Genomic DNA, 21,242 nt, shown 5'->3' on the forward strand with positions numbered 1-21,242 from the left:
GAGAACCAGAAGACCATGGAGCAGTAAGGAGGTCATATGACAGCACGAACTGCAGCAGGACAGAGCTACAAGGAAAACTCCAGATTCACGCTACCAGGGGTACCAATGAGCCTGTTAGAGAGTTCAAGGAGAGGTGTGTGGATGACAGGAGGTGGTGCAGGCAGAGCAAACATCCCATTGCATCTTCTGGCTCAGTGGCACTGCACTTAATGCAGAATGTACTCATAAATAGTTTCCCCAAAGTTTTTGGCTTTCAAAAGGAATTGACCCCAAACAGAAGGGATGCTCAGCAAGGAGCCTCTTCATTTCACCTTTCACTGTGCCTCTACCTGCTCGCATGGACAAGGGAGATCTCTTGGATTGCCCACAGTCCTTCCAGATGGGGAGATGGATCAGTGGATGAAGATCTTTACTGGGTCAGTGTCTCTCTGCAGGCTGTTGGGAAAGCTGCTCAACAGAGCAAGGAAGTGACTGGATGTCAGGACTCAGGATTAGTTTCCCTGGCTCTGCCATGGATGTGCTGTGCAACCTTTGATAAATTGCTTGGGAAATCACTTTCAAATAGCACAGATACAATTGGGTGCATCTATATAAAAGTGCCTGCTTTTCAGAGGCCCGAACAAGCAAGTCTGGGAAAATTAGCACTTTTGGACTCCAGCCCACTTCTGAGTTTGCAGAACATTCCCTTTAGCTTCTTTTTGCTTGCTTCACCATCTGTCAAATAGGGCTGTTAATACTGACTCTGTACAGAGTTTTAAGCTTCTGAGACTACAAGTGCATGATAATAAGTGTTAGTAATTACAATACTGTCATCACATGCAACCAAGTCTTTAGGGATTGGTTTGCTGTTTGAAAGACAAATAGAAAAAGCTAAGGCACAGACTTGGCCCTCCTCAAAGAGCATTTGAGATTTTTTGCTATACTGACTCTGCTGTAGCTGGCTTGGTACCTGGATGCAAGCTGTGGCTGTCTGTGGGTTACACTTAAGAGAGATGCAGCCAGATGTTTCTTTGTGACAGCTCTGGGGAGTGGATAAAGAGAGGAGAGGGTCAGGGGGTCACTGCCCAAGGGGTCTAGGCTGTGTCTGTATGGCAAACCAGGGTAAGGTCATCCCTTCCAAGGACTTTCGCCCCTTTCTCCTCTTTTCCTCCCACCTCAAATCTCAGGGGACCACAGTCACATTTCCTGACAGGCGGTTGCATCCCACTATGGTGACATTTCATGGCCTGTGTCCATGCAGCACTGTCAGGCCAACCAGCAGTTTGGAACAAAAAGATCCAGGAGGACTCAAACAGTGATGCTCTATATGTGCCTATACTCCTCTAGGCACCCTGACCCTCTGAAAGTGGTACCTGTGGGGTGTGGGATAGGTGTAGGTGAGCCAGGGCATCATCCTGAGGGATGATGCATGTCTGTGTTACCCCCTGCCCCTTTTGACACTGGAGGCCATCTGTTTTATCAGTGCCTCCCTCAGATGCTGCTCTTCTCAATGAGCTGTCCATCACCTTCTCAATACCTACAAGTTTATTAGGGCTCCTCAGCTGTGCCAAGCCCTGCCACAACCACACATACCCAGCATAAGCGAGGGCACCTCCCGTGCCTTTGGGTCAGTTTGGGTTGTGTCAGGCCCCAGTGGCAAGTGTAACCACCCTCCTTCCCCCCTTTCCCTTTCCCTCCTTGCCACTTGCCCCCAGCTGCATCCCATCCCTTTGCCTTGGTGGGGGGGGAAGGGGTGACTTTGAGGAGCCAGTGCCGTGGTGCTCACTGGAGCACCCCAGTCTCCTCTCCTTGCTGCTGTGGTGTCTGCTCCCCAGCCTGTGCCCAACATGCAGCCCTGGTGAGCTCGCACGCTGCCTTGCACCATGTCCATTGCTCACTGACAGCCTCCATCTGCAAAACAGCTTTTTCACACTGGATATTAACCTTTTCCCTCTTTTTCTTTTCTCTCTCTGTCTTTCTCATGTTTTTCTCTCACCACAGCCCTACTGCTCACGCAAGGTAAGTGCTTTTTCTCCTTTCCTCTGGCTGCTCTGGCTCTCTTTTTGTCCCTTTTGGTCAGAAGCCCGTTTGTGTTTGTTGTGTTGTAGACAACCCCAGCTCATGGTGTTTGTGTCTAGCATGGACTAGTTAAGAGCAGTACAATTAAGAAAGTAACAGTGATTGATTGATTGATTGATTGATTGATTGATTGACATCTAAGAGCATTTCCCATATTCCAGATTTTTCCTTGCAGTTTGGGGGAAATGATCCAGAGAGAGTTGCAAAGCAGCACATGCAGCTATGCCTGGTCTGAAGCTGTGACTCAAGCCTTTCTTTTTAGGTGGTGCTTGGGTTGTGCTGATGCACTGGGGGAGGGATTTCTGCAGAGAGGTGGCATTTCTGCACTGTGGGACGGTGTTGCCTGGGGTGGGCAAGGGTACAAGGTTGTGCAGGTGTCCCCTTCCCATGGAGGGTCATGTGTCACCCCTCAGTGCCTTCACCTGTGTGCTCTCCTCCTCTCATCCTAGGGAGTCCCCAGCATGTGCCCAGCAGCAGAGCAGCACTACCAGAGTATGATCAGCACCATTTCCCTCCTCACCCTCAGCTCTGGTTCTGCACTCTGCATCTCCTTTCACTGTGTCAGGATTTCATGTGTATTCATACAGAGACCCTCTTCCTTGCCTGAAATCCCCATTACAGTGGTCTGTCTTTATCCCGCTGTGGTGCAATGTACACCCCCTGTATTATCGTTACTCGTTCAATTCCAGATATGATTACTGTTGAATTTCCACTAAAGAAGCATTTCTTGAAAGATAAGGGTGGGCATGCAGGGTGCAGAGAAGGAGCTCAAATTCCTGCAGGTTTGCAAGCAGAGCTGAAAACCAAAGCATTCATGATGCCTGAGCTGTGCTGCAAACCAAAGGAGCAGCATTTGCCACACAGGCTTCGGTCCAGCCCCTTTCCAGAGGATGCCAAATCTGCTGCACAGGGGATGTCCTGAGCCCGCTGGCTATTGGACTAATTAGAAAATTGCTAGTGGCAGGCAGAAATCCCCAGTTCCCCAAATACCTTAGCTTAGGGTGTTTATGGAAAACTCCTCAGAATGGTTTGGACGGTTTCCTTTGTTACCACTTCAGATCCAGGAGGACTGGAAATAACTTGAGCTCAGCCTCCTTCCCAGTAATTTCATTGCTTTAATTCAGTAGCTGCCTAATTTGATCAGAACTCCGGGAACCAAATAATTTATATTAAAATAACATAACTTTCCTCCCATTGTTTTGATCCAGCCTGATTGCTTTTGGCAGCTGTTATTGGAGAACTTGGTCAGCAGCTATGAAAAGTTACTTTTTGCTTCAAAAGGGAGAGGCTCCTCTCTGTCTGGTGAGGGGTCCCTGGGGTGCCCCCCTTGCCAAGCTGCCTCAGGGTGCCCTCTGTGCATGTGAGGTGTGTTGGGCTCGCGGTGCTTGGCCCCACACGTGCTTCAATCCAGCAGCAGGAACGTGCTGGACTGTCACTCAGCAGCAATCACAGCTAATCAGTGGGGAGAGAAGCGACGTCCTCGTTTAGTCCATGTCATGTTAGATTTAGGTTACACAGGCACACGGGAGTCTTTGTTTAAAATCTGCATTATTGAACGTTCCAGTGGAATCCGTCAGTCCCGCGCCTCGTCCCTTGCCTCCTGGAGCAGCTTGCACAGCTCTTCCTGGGCAGCATCCCATTCCTGGGGATGTGCCCTGGGACTGCTGGGTGCCCTGGCTCTCCTCTGCAGCCCTGGGGCATTCCCCTTCCCATGGCACTGCTTTGGCAGCCGCTGCAGGGCCAGCAGCTGCACAGCCCCACATCCCCCAATACTGGGATTGCACACAAGAGTGATCCCTTCTCTTCACAGAAAGTGTGGGTGCCCTGATGGATGAGCCTAAGTGACAATGCCTCTCTTGTCCCAAGAGCCCTTACCTGGGGAGGAGTGAAGGATCCTGACTTTGGCCCCCAGCCCTGCAGGGTCCTCCCAAGGGAAACAGGGCTGTGAATTTTATACAAGGTGAAGTAACTGGGCAGGGCACCGGTTCTGTTCAGCATTTATTTCTTCCAAATTTCTCGTCTCTCTGAGCCAGACTTGCAAGGCCATGCAATGCTAGCCCATGTGTCCAGTGCCAACTGTTCAGGCTTCAGAGTTATATGGGATAGCTGTGGGGAGACTTGAGAGACTGGGGTGTTTTTAACCTTATGTTTTGACACTGGCAGTGATCTCTCTGTATATTGTTTATACAGGGAAATACTTGATACTAAAGTGCAAAGGTGCTCCAGTTGTCCCTGCCTCTGCCAGCAGTGGAAGAGCTGCTGTCAAGGTCTTTCCAGCCTTTGCAAAAGTCACTGAAAGCTTGAGCACAGCCTTTGCTTGAAAGTTATTGGGCTCAAGTGATCGAGATCTTAAAAGGGCTATGGAATTATCTAAATGGTAGATACTTCTACATCATAACTTCTACATATTCATTCAGTTCAAAGAAAATATTACTAAATATGTTTATTTATGCATTAAAACTCCCATGTCCACTTTGCAGTGGGAAAAACTGAGGAGCAGAGATGCCAGTTGTCTGGCCAGTCGGGGATGTCATGTCAGCAGCAATCTCAAGGCAGAGCCAGGAGTGGAATAATGCTCAGTTCCCAGCCCTGTGATTTAACCTCCCTCTCATGAATGTGCAGCATTTCCCAGTTAGCATTAAGGAACACTGGGGTATGTATATGGGATGTATCATATCTCAAAAATAGCTTTCAGGGCTAAGTAAGCAGATTCCTTACATTTCAGAAGGCAGCCTAGGCTGCCAGTGCTTGTATGTGTGCATGTGCTTCCGTAAAGGGCATATCCATATGCTAATCTCCAAAGCCAGAGTGTCTTTTAGCCAGAAGTCTTCCCCACTTGTGACTGACAGCTTGACAGTGCTCTGGAGAGAGGAACTCATTCATGCTCACTATTTACTTTGTTTAGCCAGAATTATATTTTATTAAGCTACAACAACAACAAAAAAAATCCCATTTTAATAGTTCTAATTTCTTCCTAGCAGCATAGTCCCCAAAAGGGGTGACCTTCATGCAGATACATGCCTGCTCCAGGAATGGATGGAGACGAGATAGCTTGAGGAGAGTGAAATGGCCTTTGTAGCAATCTTTCATGAATACATTGAATACATTGCTGGTTTTAGTCCAATTTATTCATCAAGTGTCAGAGAATACAGACTGGTCCATGGTTGTTTGATAGTCTTGCAGCATTGCCTAGGTGATGAACATCTACCTCTCTGCTGGTGTTACAGGGCCTTCCCATTGCCTGCTTCAGCTCAAATGATGCAGCAGCCAGATTACACTATAGAAATGGACTTTATCTAATTTTGATTTATAATGTATCCAGGAAGCCACAGGCAATGTCTAGCTCCCGTTTGATCCCCACAGTCTGAAGGACATTGAGTGGGCAAGCAATGCACAGTGTGGGAACACAGCTCAGTGCTCCGCTTTCCCTGGAAGAAAGACAAGGAGGAGGGGATATGCATACAGTATTTTGAGCCCAAGAAATGGCCTGTCATGTGCAGGTCTGAAAATGCTTTGCAGATCACTGCAGCTCAAGTCCTGGGATGGCCCTGCAGACGTAAGTTGAGAGAGAGAGACTGAGACAGACGTGGGGTGAAAGCTGAGCAGTGAGCATGGCAGGGACATGCCCAGGGCTGCAGAGCACAGCAGTGACAGGACCATAACCAGGAGCTGCTCAGCCCCCTTCTCTGTCATAGCTTTAGGGATCTGAACAAAGCAGAATGAGAGCATGGAGTGGTTTAACCAAGAACCTCTCCTTGCTTCCTGCACAGTCCAGCACCTAGTGGGTATCAGCTGTGGTTGTTGCAACAGCCCAAGCAAAAGCTTCCTTCATCCTCATTCCTCCCACCCAGCCTTTGATTTTACCAGACCTGTTGTCTCACCTGCTTGTAGCATATTCTCTCTAACTCATTGACTCCCTGGAACCAGGACCTGGGTACTTTGGTGCAGCAGCTGGCACAGCAGCCCCAGCTTGCCTGGCCTCAGCCTCTGTGTGCTCCTGCAGCCCAGAGAGGTTCCTAACACTCAATGGTAGCACATACCTGTCGCTCTATTGGGAACAGCAAGAAGAACGACACAGACTCTCTTGGGAGTCGATCAGGAGAATTTCTCTCCGTTTATTGCTTCAGATCTTTTTTATAGACAGATACGTGAAAGTACAGAAAAAGAAACTCTTATTGGCTAGTAAACTAACACATCACCATCATTGGTCAGTGGGGTACACCACCCCTCGACCTTCTCTTGCAAGAAAACAAGGAACAGACAAACAGCACCTGCAAGCCTGTTTTCTGTCTCTGAGGATTTTTTTAATTCCTCCTTATGATTTCCCAGGCCACTTTCTCAGGCAAGACTGAGAAAGCTATGCGGCCTGCAATTGCCACAGGCACCGTGCTCTCTGTTTCACAGTTAGCATCCACACATACCTAGGTGCTGTAGCAGACAGGGTCTAGGAGACCCCTGTCTGGCCACCTTCTTATTCCCAGGGAGGAGGTGGAGGCAGCCCAGAAGGCCCTGGCAAGCTCTGTTCTGGATAAGCACAGCCAGACCTTATCAGGCTTAATTGGAGTTGACAGCAGGGAGTCCAGGGTGCAATCCGCATTGAAAAGTAGGTACTAATGCAGATACAAACAGAAATCAGGCTAGTTAATAATTAAGCTGCAACTTGGCAGCATTCACCTTGACAGACTTGACCTTCCAAATTAAAATCTGTCTCCCAACACCCCTCTCACCGCCCCCCCCCGCCCCCCCCCACTCCCCCTTGCATTTATCTCATCCTTGGTAGTCTTCTTTGCAGGCTACCACACTGGGGTGATGTGTGACACACCTCACAGATGTCCTCTCTCTGCTTCCTGGAGGAGCCCTTCCAGCCCCCAGCCCTACACCAGACTGTGTGGGAGCATGTTCCGTGCTTGCTGCAGGGATAGCAGCCTCCTGTGGCTCTACAGGCAGGCTGATGCACCCTGTGCTGGCTGAAGTGCTTCCCTGAAATGCAGGAGCATTTGGATTGTTCTCTGCCACTGGGTTGTTGCAAGAGTTTATTCCTTCTCAGCTGTTGGGTCAGTAAACACAGGCTCAAGTCAGTCCTCAGCATCCCATTGAAACAGGCAGACCCAACAGGCCTGGAGCAGACTTGGGATGGGATCTGGTGTTCTGCAGAGGTTGACACAGATTCCTACCACAAGATGCTCATGTGTCCTAAACAGTAGGTGGGCAGTATTGATGGAATCATGCAGGTGCTTCGTATCGCTCTTTGAAGGTGCTTAGCTCCCTGCCTTAACTGTTTGGCAAGTATAGGTTTGGGGAAAAAAATACCAGCTGGGCTTCTAAATTGGTCCTTCCTGCCACTGCCTTAATTTCAGAGGACAGTCAGCAGCCTGGTATTTAGCACCTATGGGTCACTTGCATGAGTTCATTGAGCAAGATCCAGCACAGTACTGCCATGGCAGTCTTGTGTTTTTCTCCTACATTAGGATAGAGCCTCAGTGAAGATACAATGTCAGCTTAAATGTTTTCAGAGGCACCTTTGAAATTTGTTAGGTTTCTGTGCTTTGCTTTCCTGTTGCACATTCACAAATGTGACTGCATTTTAATGAGACATTAAGGAATTACCTCCTTTCTTCCTTATCCAAAAGCTTCCACTATTAGCATTTCTATGAGGTACCCATTTGGATGTGCTCCCTGTGCCTGTTCTCCTGTGGTTTGCTTACAGCTGACACTGAAAGACTTAGCTTGGCAGTCATGTTCAATCATCTGTCCCCACAGGATGTCCTTGATGTGCCTTCTTGGGTGTTCTTCTGTCTGCACCCCAGTTCACCGTACACATGGCAGAGGAGGTGACATCAGGGCCTCCATTATTCATGTCTCCATGGATGTGCTGTCAGTAGGCTGCAGGTCTCCATTGCTAGTCAGCTTGTCTCTTCACTCCAAGTGGCTCACCTAGTAAGGTGCCTCAGGTGGCACTTCGTCTGCTGGCAAGGTGCCTTCTGGAATAGCAGGGCTCCCACCATCTTCACTTTGTGGAGTGTCTGGTCCCATGCTCATGCTAGCATCCAGCCCCTAGGCTGATAAATACTCTTGGACGTGGTTGTGTTGCTTGATTTTCTCTAAGAGCTGCCTGGCAACTGATTGCCTTGCTTGTTGAATCAATAGGTGATCCACAGGTGGCTTGCAGAGACAGCAAAGCTGCATGCTAGAAGGTGTGAGGTGAACACAGGCATTCCCATGCAGCCTGCCCAGTGGCCCTGGACGTGGCACACACTGAGAAGACACGCAGGAGACCTTCCTCCTCAGGGAGGGATTCACATCTTGCACTGTCCTGCCTGGTGCAAGTACATAAACTAGCACAAGCAAGATGCCAGGTTCTGGGATAAAGCTGTGTTGGACACCATTTCCTATGGAGATAAAAAAGCTTGCTGCACTGCATGTGCCTACAGACCTGCCTGCAGTTCAGCCTGACCTTGAGGCATAATGTTTGTGTGAGGCTCTATGTTCTCTTACCATGCCAAAGGCTTTTGTCAAATCAGTTAGATTAAGGACTGAGGTTTCATTGCATCGTTTCTCCTGGAATTGTTAAGCTGAGGAAATTCTATCTGTTGTTCCCTATTTTCAGAGCATTTCCTCAGATTGCAGACATTTTCTTTCTGCACTCTGCAACTGCAAACAGTGGGCAGGAGCCTAAGGGACTGCACCACCAACTGTGACCACAGCTTTTCAATGTAGTTATCCCAGGGAAGGTTGTAGTGAATCAGACTGTCACCAAGTCTGGGCTTTGTAACCCTGCTGGGATGGCTGTAGTGCTTTTGCTCAGTTCTGTATTGTGAGCATGTCAGCATGTGCTCAGCTCATCTGCCAAGCTGGGCTTTGTGGAGCTGAGGGTGCCTTCACCCCTGACCTTCAAGTTATGGGAAGCTCAGACAGAAGCAAAGTCACATTGTATGTGCTATGGCAACTGATGTGTGAGGACTTGCATTTTCATTGATGGAGACAGCTTGTCATCTTCACATACTCCCAGCAAGAGCAAGAGACTGGACTTTCTTCTTGTGTGTCTTTGAAAAAGAGATGTACATTATATCTGATTCCTTGTTCCAGTGGATATAAGTACCTTGAATCTTGTTCTTGATAATCATCAGTTCATGCCTCCAAGTGTACTGTGAAGCAGAACATTTTCATAGAATCATGGAATCACAGAATCATTAAGGTTGGAAAGACCTCCAAGATCATTGTGTCTAACCTTTGACCAAACATCACCATGTCAACTAAACCATACCACTAAGTGCTACATCCACTTGTTTCTTGATCTCTTCCAGGGGTGGTGACTCCACCACCTTCCTGGGCTCCCCATTCCAATGCTTAACTATCCTTTCAGTGAAAAATGTGCCCCCTGCATCCCACAGCATCCTGCATTGCCCTTCTTCTTCTCCAGGTGCTGTGCTCCTCTATCTGTAATTTTTTTCTAAACTTATGGGGATTCCTAAATCCAGAAGATACTGTCTTGGAGCTAGGCAGTGATGGTTTTGATGTACATCATTGATTTCAAATGATGGATGCAACTTTTCTGTTTCTGTGATGGGTTATAATAATGTCACCTGACACAGGAGTTATATGCTTTATAAACTCTGAAGGTCTTGCAAGACTTACAGTCTTTGCAGTCAATCTAGCGAGGCAGATGAAGAGAGAAGTCAGAGTTTATAAATAGATTTCACTGGGACTGCATAATCTCTGTGTGATTTTTAGTGTGAAGTATGAGATCTGCTGGAGTCCACATAGGACTAATCACATCCAAGGCATTACCTGAGCATTTGTAACCTCTGCAGGAAACCTCAGGTAATTTCTGACCCACTGCTTAGCCAGAACAAGATGCTCTGCCTTCGTGATATGCTCTCCCAGGTTCTAAAGAGCTCCAGCTCCCACTCCCAGGCTCAGCTGGGCCCTGTATTGCAGCTTGTACACCCTGGCTGGTTAGGCACAGGAAAACCAGGGGAAACCCAGCCCCTTTCTTGAGATGTCAGTTTTTATCAGCATGTGCCTGCACTTAGGCATGTGGGTGGAAGAGGAGACCTGGGCCAGGCCTAGGGACACTGCCAGGGCACCCTTCCAGCTGCTTGGGATGCTTCTTCCCATCTGGGCAACCAGAACCCTCTTGAGGCACCCTGCTGGGTTAGCTGGGTTGTTGCTAGGGGACACGAAGTATTGAGTGAGGGTCCCCAGAAATCATCCACACCACAGCCATTTTTGTGAGGCCAAAAGCCTTTATTGGGGGTCTTGTCAACCCTTTTATAAGCTTCTCCAACCAGGTCACCCTGATTGGTGGAAGGAACAACACTCCTCTCATCCCATTGGTGGGATAAGAGAGAAAAACATGCTCAGAACATCTGTGTCTTGTTTTGGGAAAGTAATTCCTTATTTACACAAGTAATCCTTGAGGGAGAATGAGTTCCCAAGACTTTCCCTTGGGAACAGCCAACATCTGACAGTTTGAAAATTCTTTCAGGTTCAGAAAATCATGTCCACGTCGGGTCATCAACAAGATTGAGCCTGACACAAGGTCATCTAGGCACACTGCTGATCCGGGGTCCTGGTTTAGTTTCCTTCAGCAGAAACTAAATATAGAATTACAGAATGGAATATGTTGGAAGGAACCTTGAAGATCATCTGGTTTCAGCCCCACTCCCATGGGACGCCTTACCCTAGGTTGCTCAACACCACATCCAACCTGGTTTTGAACTTCCAGGGACAAGGCATTCATGTCTCTCTGGACAACCTGTTCCAGTGCCTTAGCATCCTCACAGTATTATGAAAGAAAAAAACTACTTGTTTCATTGATTTATTTGATTTACTTCTTGTTCATGTTTCCAGTTCATGGGAGGTTTACATGTGGTTGAGACTCTGTGTGTCTGAGTGTTAGATCAAGCACTGAGTGGCACAAGGAGCCAACCACGATTTTCTACTCAAAGGGGAAAAAAAGACTCTTGTTCATTCAAATCAGGGAGCATGTCAGGGTGTGAGAAGTGTTTTAAAGAGCACTTCTGCCAAATGGCAGAATGATTTGGTACCTCACTCTCCCCAAAACTGTGGCTACTGCAGGGGTGATGGGAGAGTGTGTGTCAACCAAGATCACCAATGCAGACTGAAGAAACATTAAAGGGTTTTTTTTTGTTAAAAAATTAAAAACACGTTGCCTTTGTTCTTGGTGAATGATATTCAGAAATCTTGGTCCTTTGTTTCTGTGGTCCAACACCCCACCACTGCCCCCCAAACTGCTGTGTGAACTTAGCAAGCTGTGAGGGGGCGGCAGAAGCCCATGCTCAGGCCCCCATGGTGCCTGGAGGTCCAGGGCTGCTGCCCACAGCTTGGTGTTGGCCTTGCTTCCACAGAGGTGGCTGAGAGGAAGATGACAGTTGAAGAGGAGGAAGCCAAGAGAATTGCAGAGATGGGCAAACCAATACTCGGCGAGCACCCCAAACTGGAAGTCATCATTGAGGAGTCCTATGAGTTCAAGGTCAGTAGGTGTCCTAGGGGTCCTCCAGGAGGGGTAGCACTGCCAAGCAGACTTGGAGACCAAGACTGAGGGGGCAGGGAAAGGGCTGCTGAGGGAGGAAAAGAAGCATGTAATGCAGTGAAGGGTGGGTGAAGTCTACAAGAAATGTCAAAAGTAGCAGCTGCTGGTTGGTGGGGGTGGAGGGAGAAAGGCAAGAATGCCCTGCTGGAAGCAGAAGAAGCCAGTGGGCAGGAGGATGCAGAAGCAAAGCTGTCTCTGGTGAGGCAGGGTTGAGGGAAGAAGGAACCTTATCAAGATTGAGGTGTGGCAAACAAGCTGGCTCTGGTGAGGCTTGGATCAGCCAGTCCAGGGAGAAGGTGGGTTCAACCCTAGTCATGGCCTAATGTAGCTGGTATGAGAGTGCTTGTGACACTTGCACAGTTTGGATAGGGTCTGTGAGACCACAGTGCACTGCAAGATCATCCTTGCCCACTAGCAGATGGTTTAATTGCTGTGCGTCTTTATTCCCACAACAGAGCACCGTGGACAAGCTGATTAGGAAGACAAACCTGGCTTTGGTTGTAGGGACACATTCCTGGAGGGACCAGTTCATGGAGGCCATTACTGTGAGCGCAGGTGAGGGGGACATCAGAAAATCTGTATGAACATCCACAAGATTCATGCAGCCTGGAATGACAGCATCTCCCTGGTCAGTGATGCTCAGCTGTGGTGACCCATCAGCAAAGCCAGTCCAAAGGGCTCCTCTGCTCCAAATATAGTGGGCTTTTGCAGGTACATTAGTGAGGAGCCCATCCAGATGGAGAGATCCATCTTCTGGTGCAGAGCCCTCCAGAAGGCCAATTTTCAAAAGCTGGCAGTGCTCCTACTGCTTCGGTGATCTGATGAGCAGTGTTCAGGCAGCAAATTCCCATCCTGGCTGGGATCCTGGCCAGTGCAGACAGCACATCTGTGAGATGTCCTGTCATAGCCCGTAGAGTTCCTGGGAGTAGGGGGGGTTACCACATGAAGACAGGAGATGTTGCCTCATGAGGCAGCAGCTGCTGAAGGAAAAGGTCCAGAGACCTGCCAGCTGTTACCTGATGAGAGAGCTCACTGCTTTCAGAGCCAGGCAGCTGTGAGGAAGGTATTTTAGGCACGTCTAAATTAATGGCAGTTGGGCATCTTTCTGAACCTTTCCTCGATGGTTGGTTTGGCATCTGCCCCAAAAGGCTATTTTCCACCCAGCTGTAGAGGAGGCAGTGGATGGCCCAGCCCATGCTCTGGAGCAGGAGGATCAAAAGATCTCTCCAGTTTCCCAATTCTATTACTATCCACTAGTTTTGGCCCAAAACATGACTTAGCTGTGTAATTTCTTCATGCCACTCAACAGTGATCTCCAGGTTGACCACCTCCTATGTGACTGCCTGTGGATGGGGACAGGGCTGCCCCTCTGTGGGTACAACACCCCACTACATCACTCCCCATCCCTGAGGGCTCTGGGATGGCTGGGAGACATTCTTTTTGCCCAGCCTCACCCATCACTGAGGGACCTGGTGTGCCTTGAATTCATTGTCGTGGGCCAGCACCACACAACCTTATCCCAGTAGAGCAGAATCCCGGGAGCCTTGGGGTGGAGGAGACAAGCACGAGCTGCCCCAATGGAATGAATGCTGGACCTCTCCTTCCATGTTGTTTGCAGCAGGTGATGAGGATGAGGATGAGTCTGGTGAGGAGCGCCTGCCGTCCTGCTTTGACTATGTGATGCACTTCCTGACAGTCTTCTGGAAAGTGCTTTTTGCCTGCGTGCCCCCCACTGAATACTGCAATGGCTGGGCCTGCTTCGTCGTCTCCATCCTCATCATTGGCATGCTCACCGCCGTCATCGGCGACCTCGCCTCCCACTTTGGCTGCACCATTGGCCTCAAGGACTCGGTGACCGCCGTCGTCTTCGTCGCCTTTGGCACTTCTGTACCAGGTGGGTGGCCATGAGGAGAGGGTGGGGTGGGAGGTAAGTCCTCTAGAGATGCTCCTGATTTCAGGGGAGAAGCTCTGTCATGGGATGGGGTTCAGGCTGGGAAGGGTATCTCCAAATCCCTGTCCCCAGGCAAGGTCTGCACCCTGGGATCTCTGAACTTAGGAAGGGATTGTGTACCTCTTGGTCTGTGTCCTAACCTGGTTGGTGCCATACCTGAGCCTCCCTTGTCCCCCAGACATGAAGGGTTTTCTGTTTCTCCTGTTGGACCCCCAGTGACTTCTCCTTCCCTCCTCCCTCAACCCCAGACACCTTCGCCAGCAAAGCCGCAGCCGTCCAGGACATGTACGCTGACGCCTCCATCACCAATGTCACAGGCAGCAACGCTGTCAACGTCTTCCTGGGCATCGGGCTGGCGTGGTCAGTGGCAGCGATCTACTGGGCGTCGCAGGGGCAGGAGTTCCAGGTGTCAGCAGGCACCTTGGCGTTCTCCGTCACCCTCTTTACCATCTTCGCCTTCATCTGCATCAGCGTCCTCCTCTACCGCCGGCGACCCCACCTTGGGGGGGAGCTGGGCGGCCCCCGGGGCTGCAAAGTGGCCACAACGTTGCTCTTCGTCAGCCTCTGGCTGCTCTACATCCTCTTCGCCACCCTGGAGGCCTATTGCTACATCAAGGGGTTTTAGGTGGTGGAGGGACGGTGCTGCCGGGGGAGGGACCACCTCCTCCGTTACCTCACCGGACACCGGTCCTGGAAGCGCGGTTTCACTGGAGGGTACGGCCGTCTGTCAGGGGCTGCCACTGCCCAGACGGTCGGACAGCTGTGTGTCAAGAAAGGCAAAACCATCACAGAGTGAAAAAAACAAAGAGACAAAACCCATCCAAAAATGGTACAAAAGAAAGCAACAATGGCGAGTGTTGAAATAAAACACAATAAACCCAGGCACTGACCCTATTCAATGAAATTACGAAGTTTCAACCATCTCCAAAGGCCACCTCTCCCATAGGGGGTCATCTCCTTTCCTGCCGAGTACCCCTCCACTGTAAGGAGGTGTTTCCTTATTTTTACTAGCTGAGAATTGCAGAAGTCTGGTTCAGGAATTTGTGGGGTTTTTTTCTTTTTTTTTTTGTTCACTCGTTGCTTTTCGGTTCTGGGGGAGCACGCAAATTTTTTTTTTTTTTTTTTTTTTTTACTACTTAATCCAAAAAATGTTAAAAAAAACTCAAAGCTTCAAGCTGCCGTCAGTGCTGGAATTGAACATGTGTATTTCTGAAGCCACAAAAGACTGTGACACAGTCAAAAAACTTTTTCACTATTACCCCTTTCCTCCCCTGCCACCTTCCATTTCTTTCTTTTTTAAGAACATCACAAGACTGATATATTTTTAATACAAACACAGACACAAAGTCACACACATTTAGTGACAAAAGCTGGAGCATGTAGCATCTCAATCACCTGCCTGGGCTAAGAAAAAAAGAAGGGAAAAAACCCCCAACCCTATAATACAATACGTGTCATGTATATTTTGACTATGGCATTTCTCTTTGTATAATTAATTTTGAGCTCATGGTACTGCAGGGAGAGAAAATTCTGTTAATTTACAACTGTTAAAGAAATAAAACATCCTGCCCTGGGTGGAGCAAGGGGGACAGGGAAAGCAGCACTGTCTCATTGGGATGGTGCTGGTGGCAGGTTTGCTGTGTGGTCCTCCTGCTCAGAGGTGGAAGTGAATTCGGGAAGACCTGGATAGTGTGCCCACGTTCCCAACACCATCCCACCCAGAGCTGTGGCGTGGCTGCCCTTCCATTCTGTTGCTGCCCCATTTTTCACAGCAGCCACACCTCACTGGTGGTTTCCACACCATTTACAGGTATGGGCTTAAAAACTGCCACCCACATCAGGACTCCTACATTATCTCAAGTACCTTTAGGGAACACTAGACAGACAAAAAAAGCATCATTTTAATTTGAAATGCATTTCTTTTTAAGGATAAAGAAGAAAAAAACCCACCACCATGAGAATATGTCATGAGTTACATCAACAGCTGCAAATTGAAATGTTGGGTTGGTAATAAAATAAATAAAAACTATACTTATATCTATATAAACAGTGCTATCTAGAAACATATTTCTTAATTGAGAGCCCTGGAAGAGAATGGTAAAATCCTACTCTTTGTAAAGTGTTTTTGAGATGAATTTCTTCTATCATGAAACAGGTGCTGTAAAAGGGAACCATTTTCATCAAGTTCCCTAAAATAAGCCAAACTTTGGGAGGCAGCAAGTAAGAGAGGGGCTGCCAAAAGGTACAGTTCTGCCTGCTGCAGTGCTTTTGGCTGCCCCAGGAGGCAGAGAGGAGGTGCCCATGGGTTAGGGAAAAAGCAATGGGAACAAAATTGTCATGGACAAAAAGAGATGTAACATTATAGCAGGTGACTAGATGGAGGCACCTGTTCTTAAAACACAGATGAAGTATTTATTTTCATACAAAATGCTTATCAGATATCTATATATAAATCTGTACACATGAGGCAGAGAAGAGGGATCCTTCTCAGATGAGCAGCCAGAGCTTTGTTGGTGGGAGCCACTGGGTTTGAAGCTAACAAGCATCCAGCATCCTGCCTTCTTACCCTCCCTTTGCCATGCCTTTGGGGGAAGGGCCTGAAAAAGATGGGCAAGAGACCCCGAGGCCAGGCTCCCACTGAGCTCACTGATCCTTCTGGCTCCAGTAGTGGCAGCAGCCACCAAGAGCAGCTGCTGTCATTGCCACACAGCCCATCAGCCCCAGAGCTCATATGTGTGACACTAAAAGAAAGAATTCAGGAATCCCCAAATGTTTTGTGTAGGGGTTTAAAGTGTAGCTCTCAAGGGGAGATTGTTACTGTTGCTGGTTTTAATTGGGACATACAAAGTCTGTTGAGCTTTTATTTTACCTGTGCCAGCATAGCCATCTCTGGCTAAAGCCCGGCCTGGGGCGCTGCTGTGCTCTTCTTCTATGCTTGTTCTGTATCCACTGTGTGCTTTTCATCCACTTCCTTCTCCAGCTGACAGCAGGGAAGGGGTGTGGGGGTAGGACTGGCTGCCATGAGGGGACTGTATGGGGCCCCTGGTGCCCTCCATGCAGAAGGGCGATCTGCATCAGGCTGACATCTGTAGCATGTTCCTTTTATTTTATTTTTTTTTTTTACTCCATTAAAAAATATGCAAGCTAAAAAAACCACAACAGGTTTCGTGCCTTTGGAGATTTTTTTTTTTTTTTTCTGAAGCTGTTGTTTCATTTCAGGTCTAGCTATCTGCTTGCTTCTGTTTTCCTTGGGACAGCTGCCTGGACTTGGTTGCAATGGCTCTGGCTAGTTTGCTCCCCGACCCCACCAACCCAGCCCTCTGGTTTGGTACTACTGGGAGGACCCTGCAGCCCTTGGCCCTGTCTAGCTGGCAGAGGGGAGGTTTTGCTGCTGTTTTTGTTGCTGCTGATCTGCCTTTGTTTCTCCCATTGGCTTCCCATGGCAGCCTGCAATAACAGCTGCCAACCCATCCCAGCAGCCCTCCTGCTTTGGGCTGCACATCTTCCCTTTCTGCCTCCTCCCCTGCATCACTGCTGTGGGAAAGTAAATAACACATCTCGACATCAGGAGGGAAGAGCCAAGAAGATCAAAGATGCTTTGTCCTTAGGGCCTACCATGGTATGGGGACATAGTCTGAGGGCCATGTATGGTGTGGGGCCCGTGGTACCTCTGGGCCATCACTGTTCCCACGGAGGTCATCCACAGCACCCCACAGGTTTTACTGTCCTGGTGATGCTTCGCTGCATGCATGCAGTCAAATGGTCAAAAATTTGCCTTTGGGTAAAGAAGAGTTTTGCAAAGAGACACTCACCTGTCCCCCAAAAGCTCTGCAGGAACTGTGTCCCAGCTTTGGCCAGTACCATGCTGCCTCCTCACCCAATGTCATCACTGACTGCTTTTTTTTCACTTGTATTTGGACACCTGACCCTCAAAATGCCCTTTACAGTGGCCCTTGAGCTAGAGTTAGAACTGATCCTACCTGCCCTCTGGAGCATAGGAGCAGCTGATGCAGCCCATAACCCCAGTCTCCTATCTTTGCCTGACAGCATGGGGCCCACTTACAGGGTACCAGGGGAGACTGGGGCTTGGGCACCTCACAGTGCAATGCAAAATGACCAAGTGGGGTGGAAGAATTCCCAGCTGGGCAGTTGTGCAGTAGGAAAGGCAACCCTGGCAGAGCAGCCATGGCAAGGCTGCCCTGGATGTCCCTTCCTTGGGCAGCCAGAGCTTGGCAAAGCCACAAAGAGACAACTGCCCTACTGGGTCCTGCACGCTCCCACCTGCTTCCACAGGCCTGTGGGGTCACTTCCCACCTCTTGCCCTGCTGGACTGCTCCTTCCCAAAGAGAGAACACCTGATTCTGACCTAAGGGGAAGCACACAAGTTCCAGCTCTGGCTCTGGCTCATTGTCTTTGACTCCAGTGATGGGACCAAGAAGGGTTAGGGGGGTGTTGGGGCCCTTTGGGCTGGTTTGCTGCCACTGCTGCACAGAAGTATCCTGGTCCCCACAGATTCTGAAGCTTAGATCCAGGACCAAAGGGGACCAGGCCAGAGAAAGTTGGGATGAGTAAGAGCAGTGTGCAAGCATCAGGAATCCGTTGGGATACCATACAGTGAGAAATGGAAGTGTTAGAGACATTGACCAAAGGTTTTAAGTTAGGAAGGAGGCAGTTGCAGCACGTGGATTGGGCTTTGTCACCTTTCTGGCAATTACTGTGGTGTTGGTGTGATCAGGACTCTTCTGGACAAGCTCAGACAAACCACAGAAATATTCTGTGAAGCATATTTCCTCTGATTCCATGTCTGGGGCTGCTGGACTGGTTTGTAAGTCACTTGTCCCTGGTATGGAAGGCCCCTCCACTACTGTCCATCCCTAAATACCAACAGAATGCCTCCTCACGGCACCATCTGCAAGGAGAAGCCCCCATCAGCTGCATGTGCCTCTTCAGGCTTCAGCTGCTGTAGTGGGATGATGCCTTTCTGCATGTCTCCACCAGCATAGCCCTTTGCTTTGGGAAAACATTTTGGAGGACACCCAGTATTGTTGTACCTGGACACTGGTGAGATAAACTAGAGGAAAAAAAGACCTTTGTTTACCTCCAGTTCACCTCATCCACCACTTGACAGCACAGTAGGACAGAGGTATAGATCTAGATGGTAACAGAAGAGCATCCAAGAAATCTGGTCATGCTTAAATACGACCTCTGTGTAGGAGCCAGCCTACACAAATGGGAGCAGCAGTTGCTCAGTCCTGGCCACAAGCTGGAAAGCACTTGTCACCAAGAATAACCTTTGGAGTATTAGATGGAAAAAATATTTTAAATGACGTTGTTGTCCGTGTGCATGTACCAGCAGCAGCCAGCTTCTAATGCCAGAGCTGTGTGTGCCAGTGCAGCTTAGCGCCCAGCAGAGCACACGGTGCTCCCAACCTGCCTCTCTCGCAGGAGGGGATTAAGTACCTCCTGGTATTTAAATGAGTCACTTAAAATACATAGGTAATTAACACCATGAGTAGATTTATCCCTCCTCCCTGCCTTCCCTTCACCCAGGAGGTCTGGGCTTTGCCCAGAGGTAGGAGGTGGGGACAGACCAGCCCCAAGGCCCCCAGAGCATCCCTGCAGGTGGCTGGTGGGGTTTGCTCATATTTGTGTCCCACTGCCAACAGCAGATACCCTTGGTGCCTTTTCCACACTGCACTTACCCACATGTGGCCTAGGGTGTAGTTGGAGCTTGGACATGGAGTCTAATGGCACAATGTGAGGTGGATGAGCTCAGCAGATGCTCCCACTGCACTTAAATGTAAGCACACCCATGTCCCAGACTGTACCATTGCTATTGCCACATACATGGCAAGCTGAGTGGGAGCTGTGGCTAAAATAATAATAAATAATAATATAATAAATAATATCTTATATATAATGTATATATTTTATATATATATATATATATATAAAATAATATAATAATAAATAAATAATAATAAAATACCTACCTAGTACCCATTGCTGGGCAAGCACTCAGAAATTGGCTGAGTTTCAAGAATGCAATAAAAAACATCACAGGCCTAGGAAGTACTTTTAGACATGTGAAATTTGGGTGAATTAAAGAAACAAGCCCTTCAAACAAAGATTTTTTTTTTAGGGTGTAAGTTGTGAAGTTATGAATACCTTCACAGGAAGATGCCTCTGATGTTGAAGAAAATAAGCTTCCATTACAGAAATACTGATCCCATTCCATGGGAATTATGGGTACAACCTGGGTGCATAAAAAAGCTGTAGGAGGAATAACATCTCAACACAAAAGCTTCAAAGGTATTCTCAGAAAGTCCCCATGGCACATCCTTGGCACTAAAGGTGCACATATTGTACAGAGCACCTTTGTGTCTCTATTAACACAAGGGGTGTCCAAATAAGCTCTTAAAGCTATCAAAAGAGATTTGACTGCCTCCTCCTCTTATGGAGCATCTTGGGCAGAAAATAAAAGCAAAGCCAAATGCAGTGTTTCTGTTGGCATCACTAATTTTTTTTCTTCTTGTTTTATTGTCAAGGGCATAGAAAACAGCTCATTGTTATCCTTATGGTAAAAGGATTTTGTATGTGGCACAGTCCTTCAGGTTCTCCACTTTCTCTTTTTGCAACATCCAAGAAGCAACTTCTACAGGATTGCTGCCTAGTGGGTCTCATTTTGTGTTTGCACATTCTCAGCTGCCTCATGGCAGGTCATCCCATGCCTCTGCTGAAACTCATCCTGTTGACTGGGATTTTTTCTCCAAATTATCAACCATTCATGTCCTGCTGCCCTCCATAGGTGCTGACAGACTCCTCCCCCAGGTTCCCCAGTATCCCACACCTTGTTTGGTATCACCAGGAAAATTTACAGCAAAGCAATTTTCAAAAGTTACTGCTGAAAATACTGAATAGATCTGGACTCCGGACCATCGCTGGGAAGATTTCCCCAGAAAGCTCTCTGACTTTGACACTGAATTCAACGTATGTGAATCTAAATAGGCTGCGGTTCCTTGGTTCGCTTACAAGAATGTCTTCTGGGACAGAGCCAGAAGCCTCTCCAAAGTCAAGACATATCACATCCAGTGCTGTTCCCCCCTAGCCATGAGGCAAGTTATCCTGTCTAAAAAGGGAATCAAATTAGTTTGAAACGATTTGTCCTTAGTGAAACCTCAACAAACCCATTCCTGCCATTTATTTACCACTTATTTATGATTTATAAATCTTTAGAGGATTAGAGAATAACTGGTCATTAGCTTGCTCCTTTAGGTTTTCACAGAGAGACATCAGGTCTGTAATTCTCTAGGTTTTTCTTCATCACCAGTTAGGTGATGTTGCCATGCTCTAAGTCCCCTGGCAGCTCATGTGTAGTCTGCAATGCTCCAATACCCATCCCACATTTCATTTTTTTTCTTCTCATGTTTCAGGCTGTTGAAGAGCTCTTGATCCACTTTATTGGTCTCTACTAACACTCCCTTCATTTCTCTTGCAGCAGGATAGTTTCTTATTTGGACTATGACTCCTTTTATCAGTGCCCAGATCTTTTTTATCATTTAGGACATCTCTTCATAGATCCTGCCTATGAGTTTTCTGAATTCATTTATATTTTATGTTTTGGTTTTTTGGAGTCCAAGTACTTTAGATTAACTCATTTTACAAAGGTTTGGTATC

The 21,242-nt window shown here is 48.1% G+C and overlaps 1 protein-coding gene across 10 annotated transcripts in view; it reads left to right on the plus strand.

Moving 5' to 3' along the window:
* SLC8A3 (solute carrier family 8 member A3) overlaps nucleotides 1-16,704 on the plus strand; it is a 115,423-nt gene extending 98,719 nt beyond the window's left edge. For 6 of the 10 annotated variants that reach the window (XM_058856787.1, XM_058856823.1, XM_058856798.1 and 3 more), the window contains 5 exons: nucleotides 1,981-1,998; nucleotides 11,430-11,554; nucleotides 12,070-12,169; nucleotides 13,233-13,508; nucleotides 13,814-16,704. In XM_058856787.1, the coding sequence (XP_058712770.1) occupies nucleotides 1,981-1,998; nucleotides 11,430-11,554; nucleotides 12,070-12,169; nucleotides 13,233-13,508; nucleotides 13,814-14,190 (896 nt within the window). In that variant the 3' untranslated portion in view covers nucleotides 14,191-16,704. The remainder of the gene's footprint in view (nucleotides 1-1,980; nucleotides 1,999-11,429; nucleotides 11,555-12,069; nucleotides 12,170-13,232; nucleotides 13,509-13,813) is intronic. The other 4 variants (XM_058856832.1, XM_058856835.1, XM_058856840.1 and 1 more) reach the window with 2 other exon arrangements.
* The last annotated feature ends 4,538 nt before the right edge of the window (nucleotides 16,705-21,242 follow it).

The sequence above is a fragment of the Poecile atricapillus genome, chromosome 1, assembly GCF_030490865.1.
Source record: "Poecile atricapillus isolate bPoeAtr1 chromosome 1, bPoeAtr1.hap1, whole genome shotgun sequence".
Lineage (NCBI taxonomy): Eukaryota > Metazoa > Chordata > Aves > Passeriformes > Paridae > Poecile > Poecile atricapillus.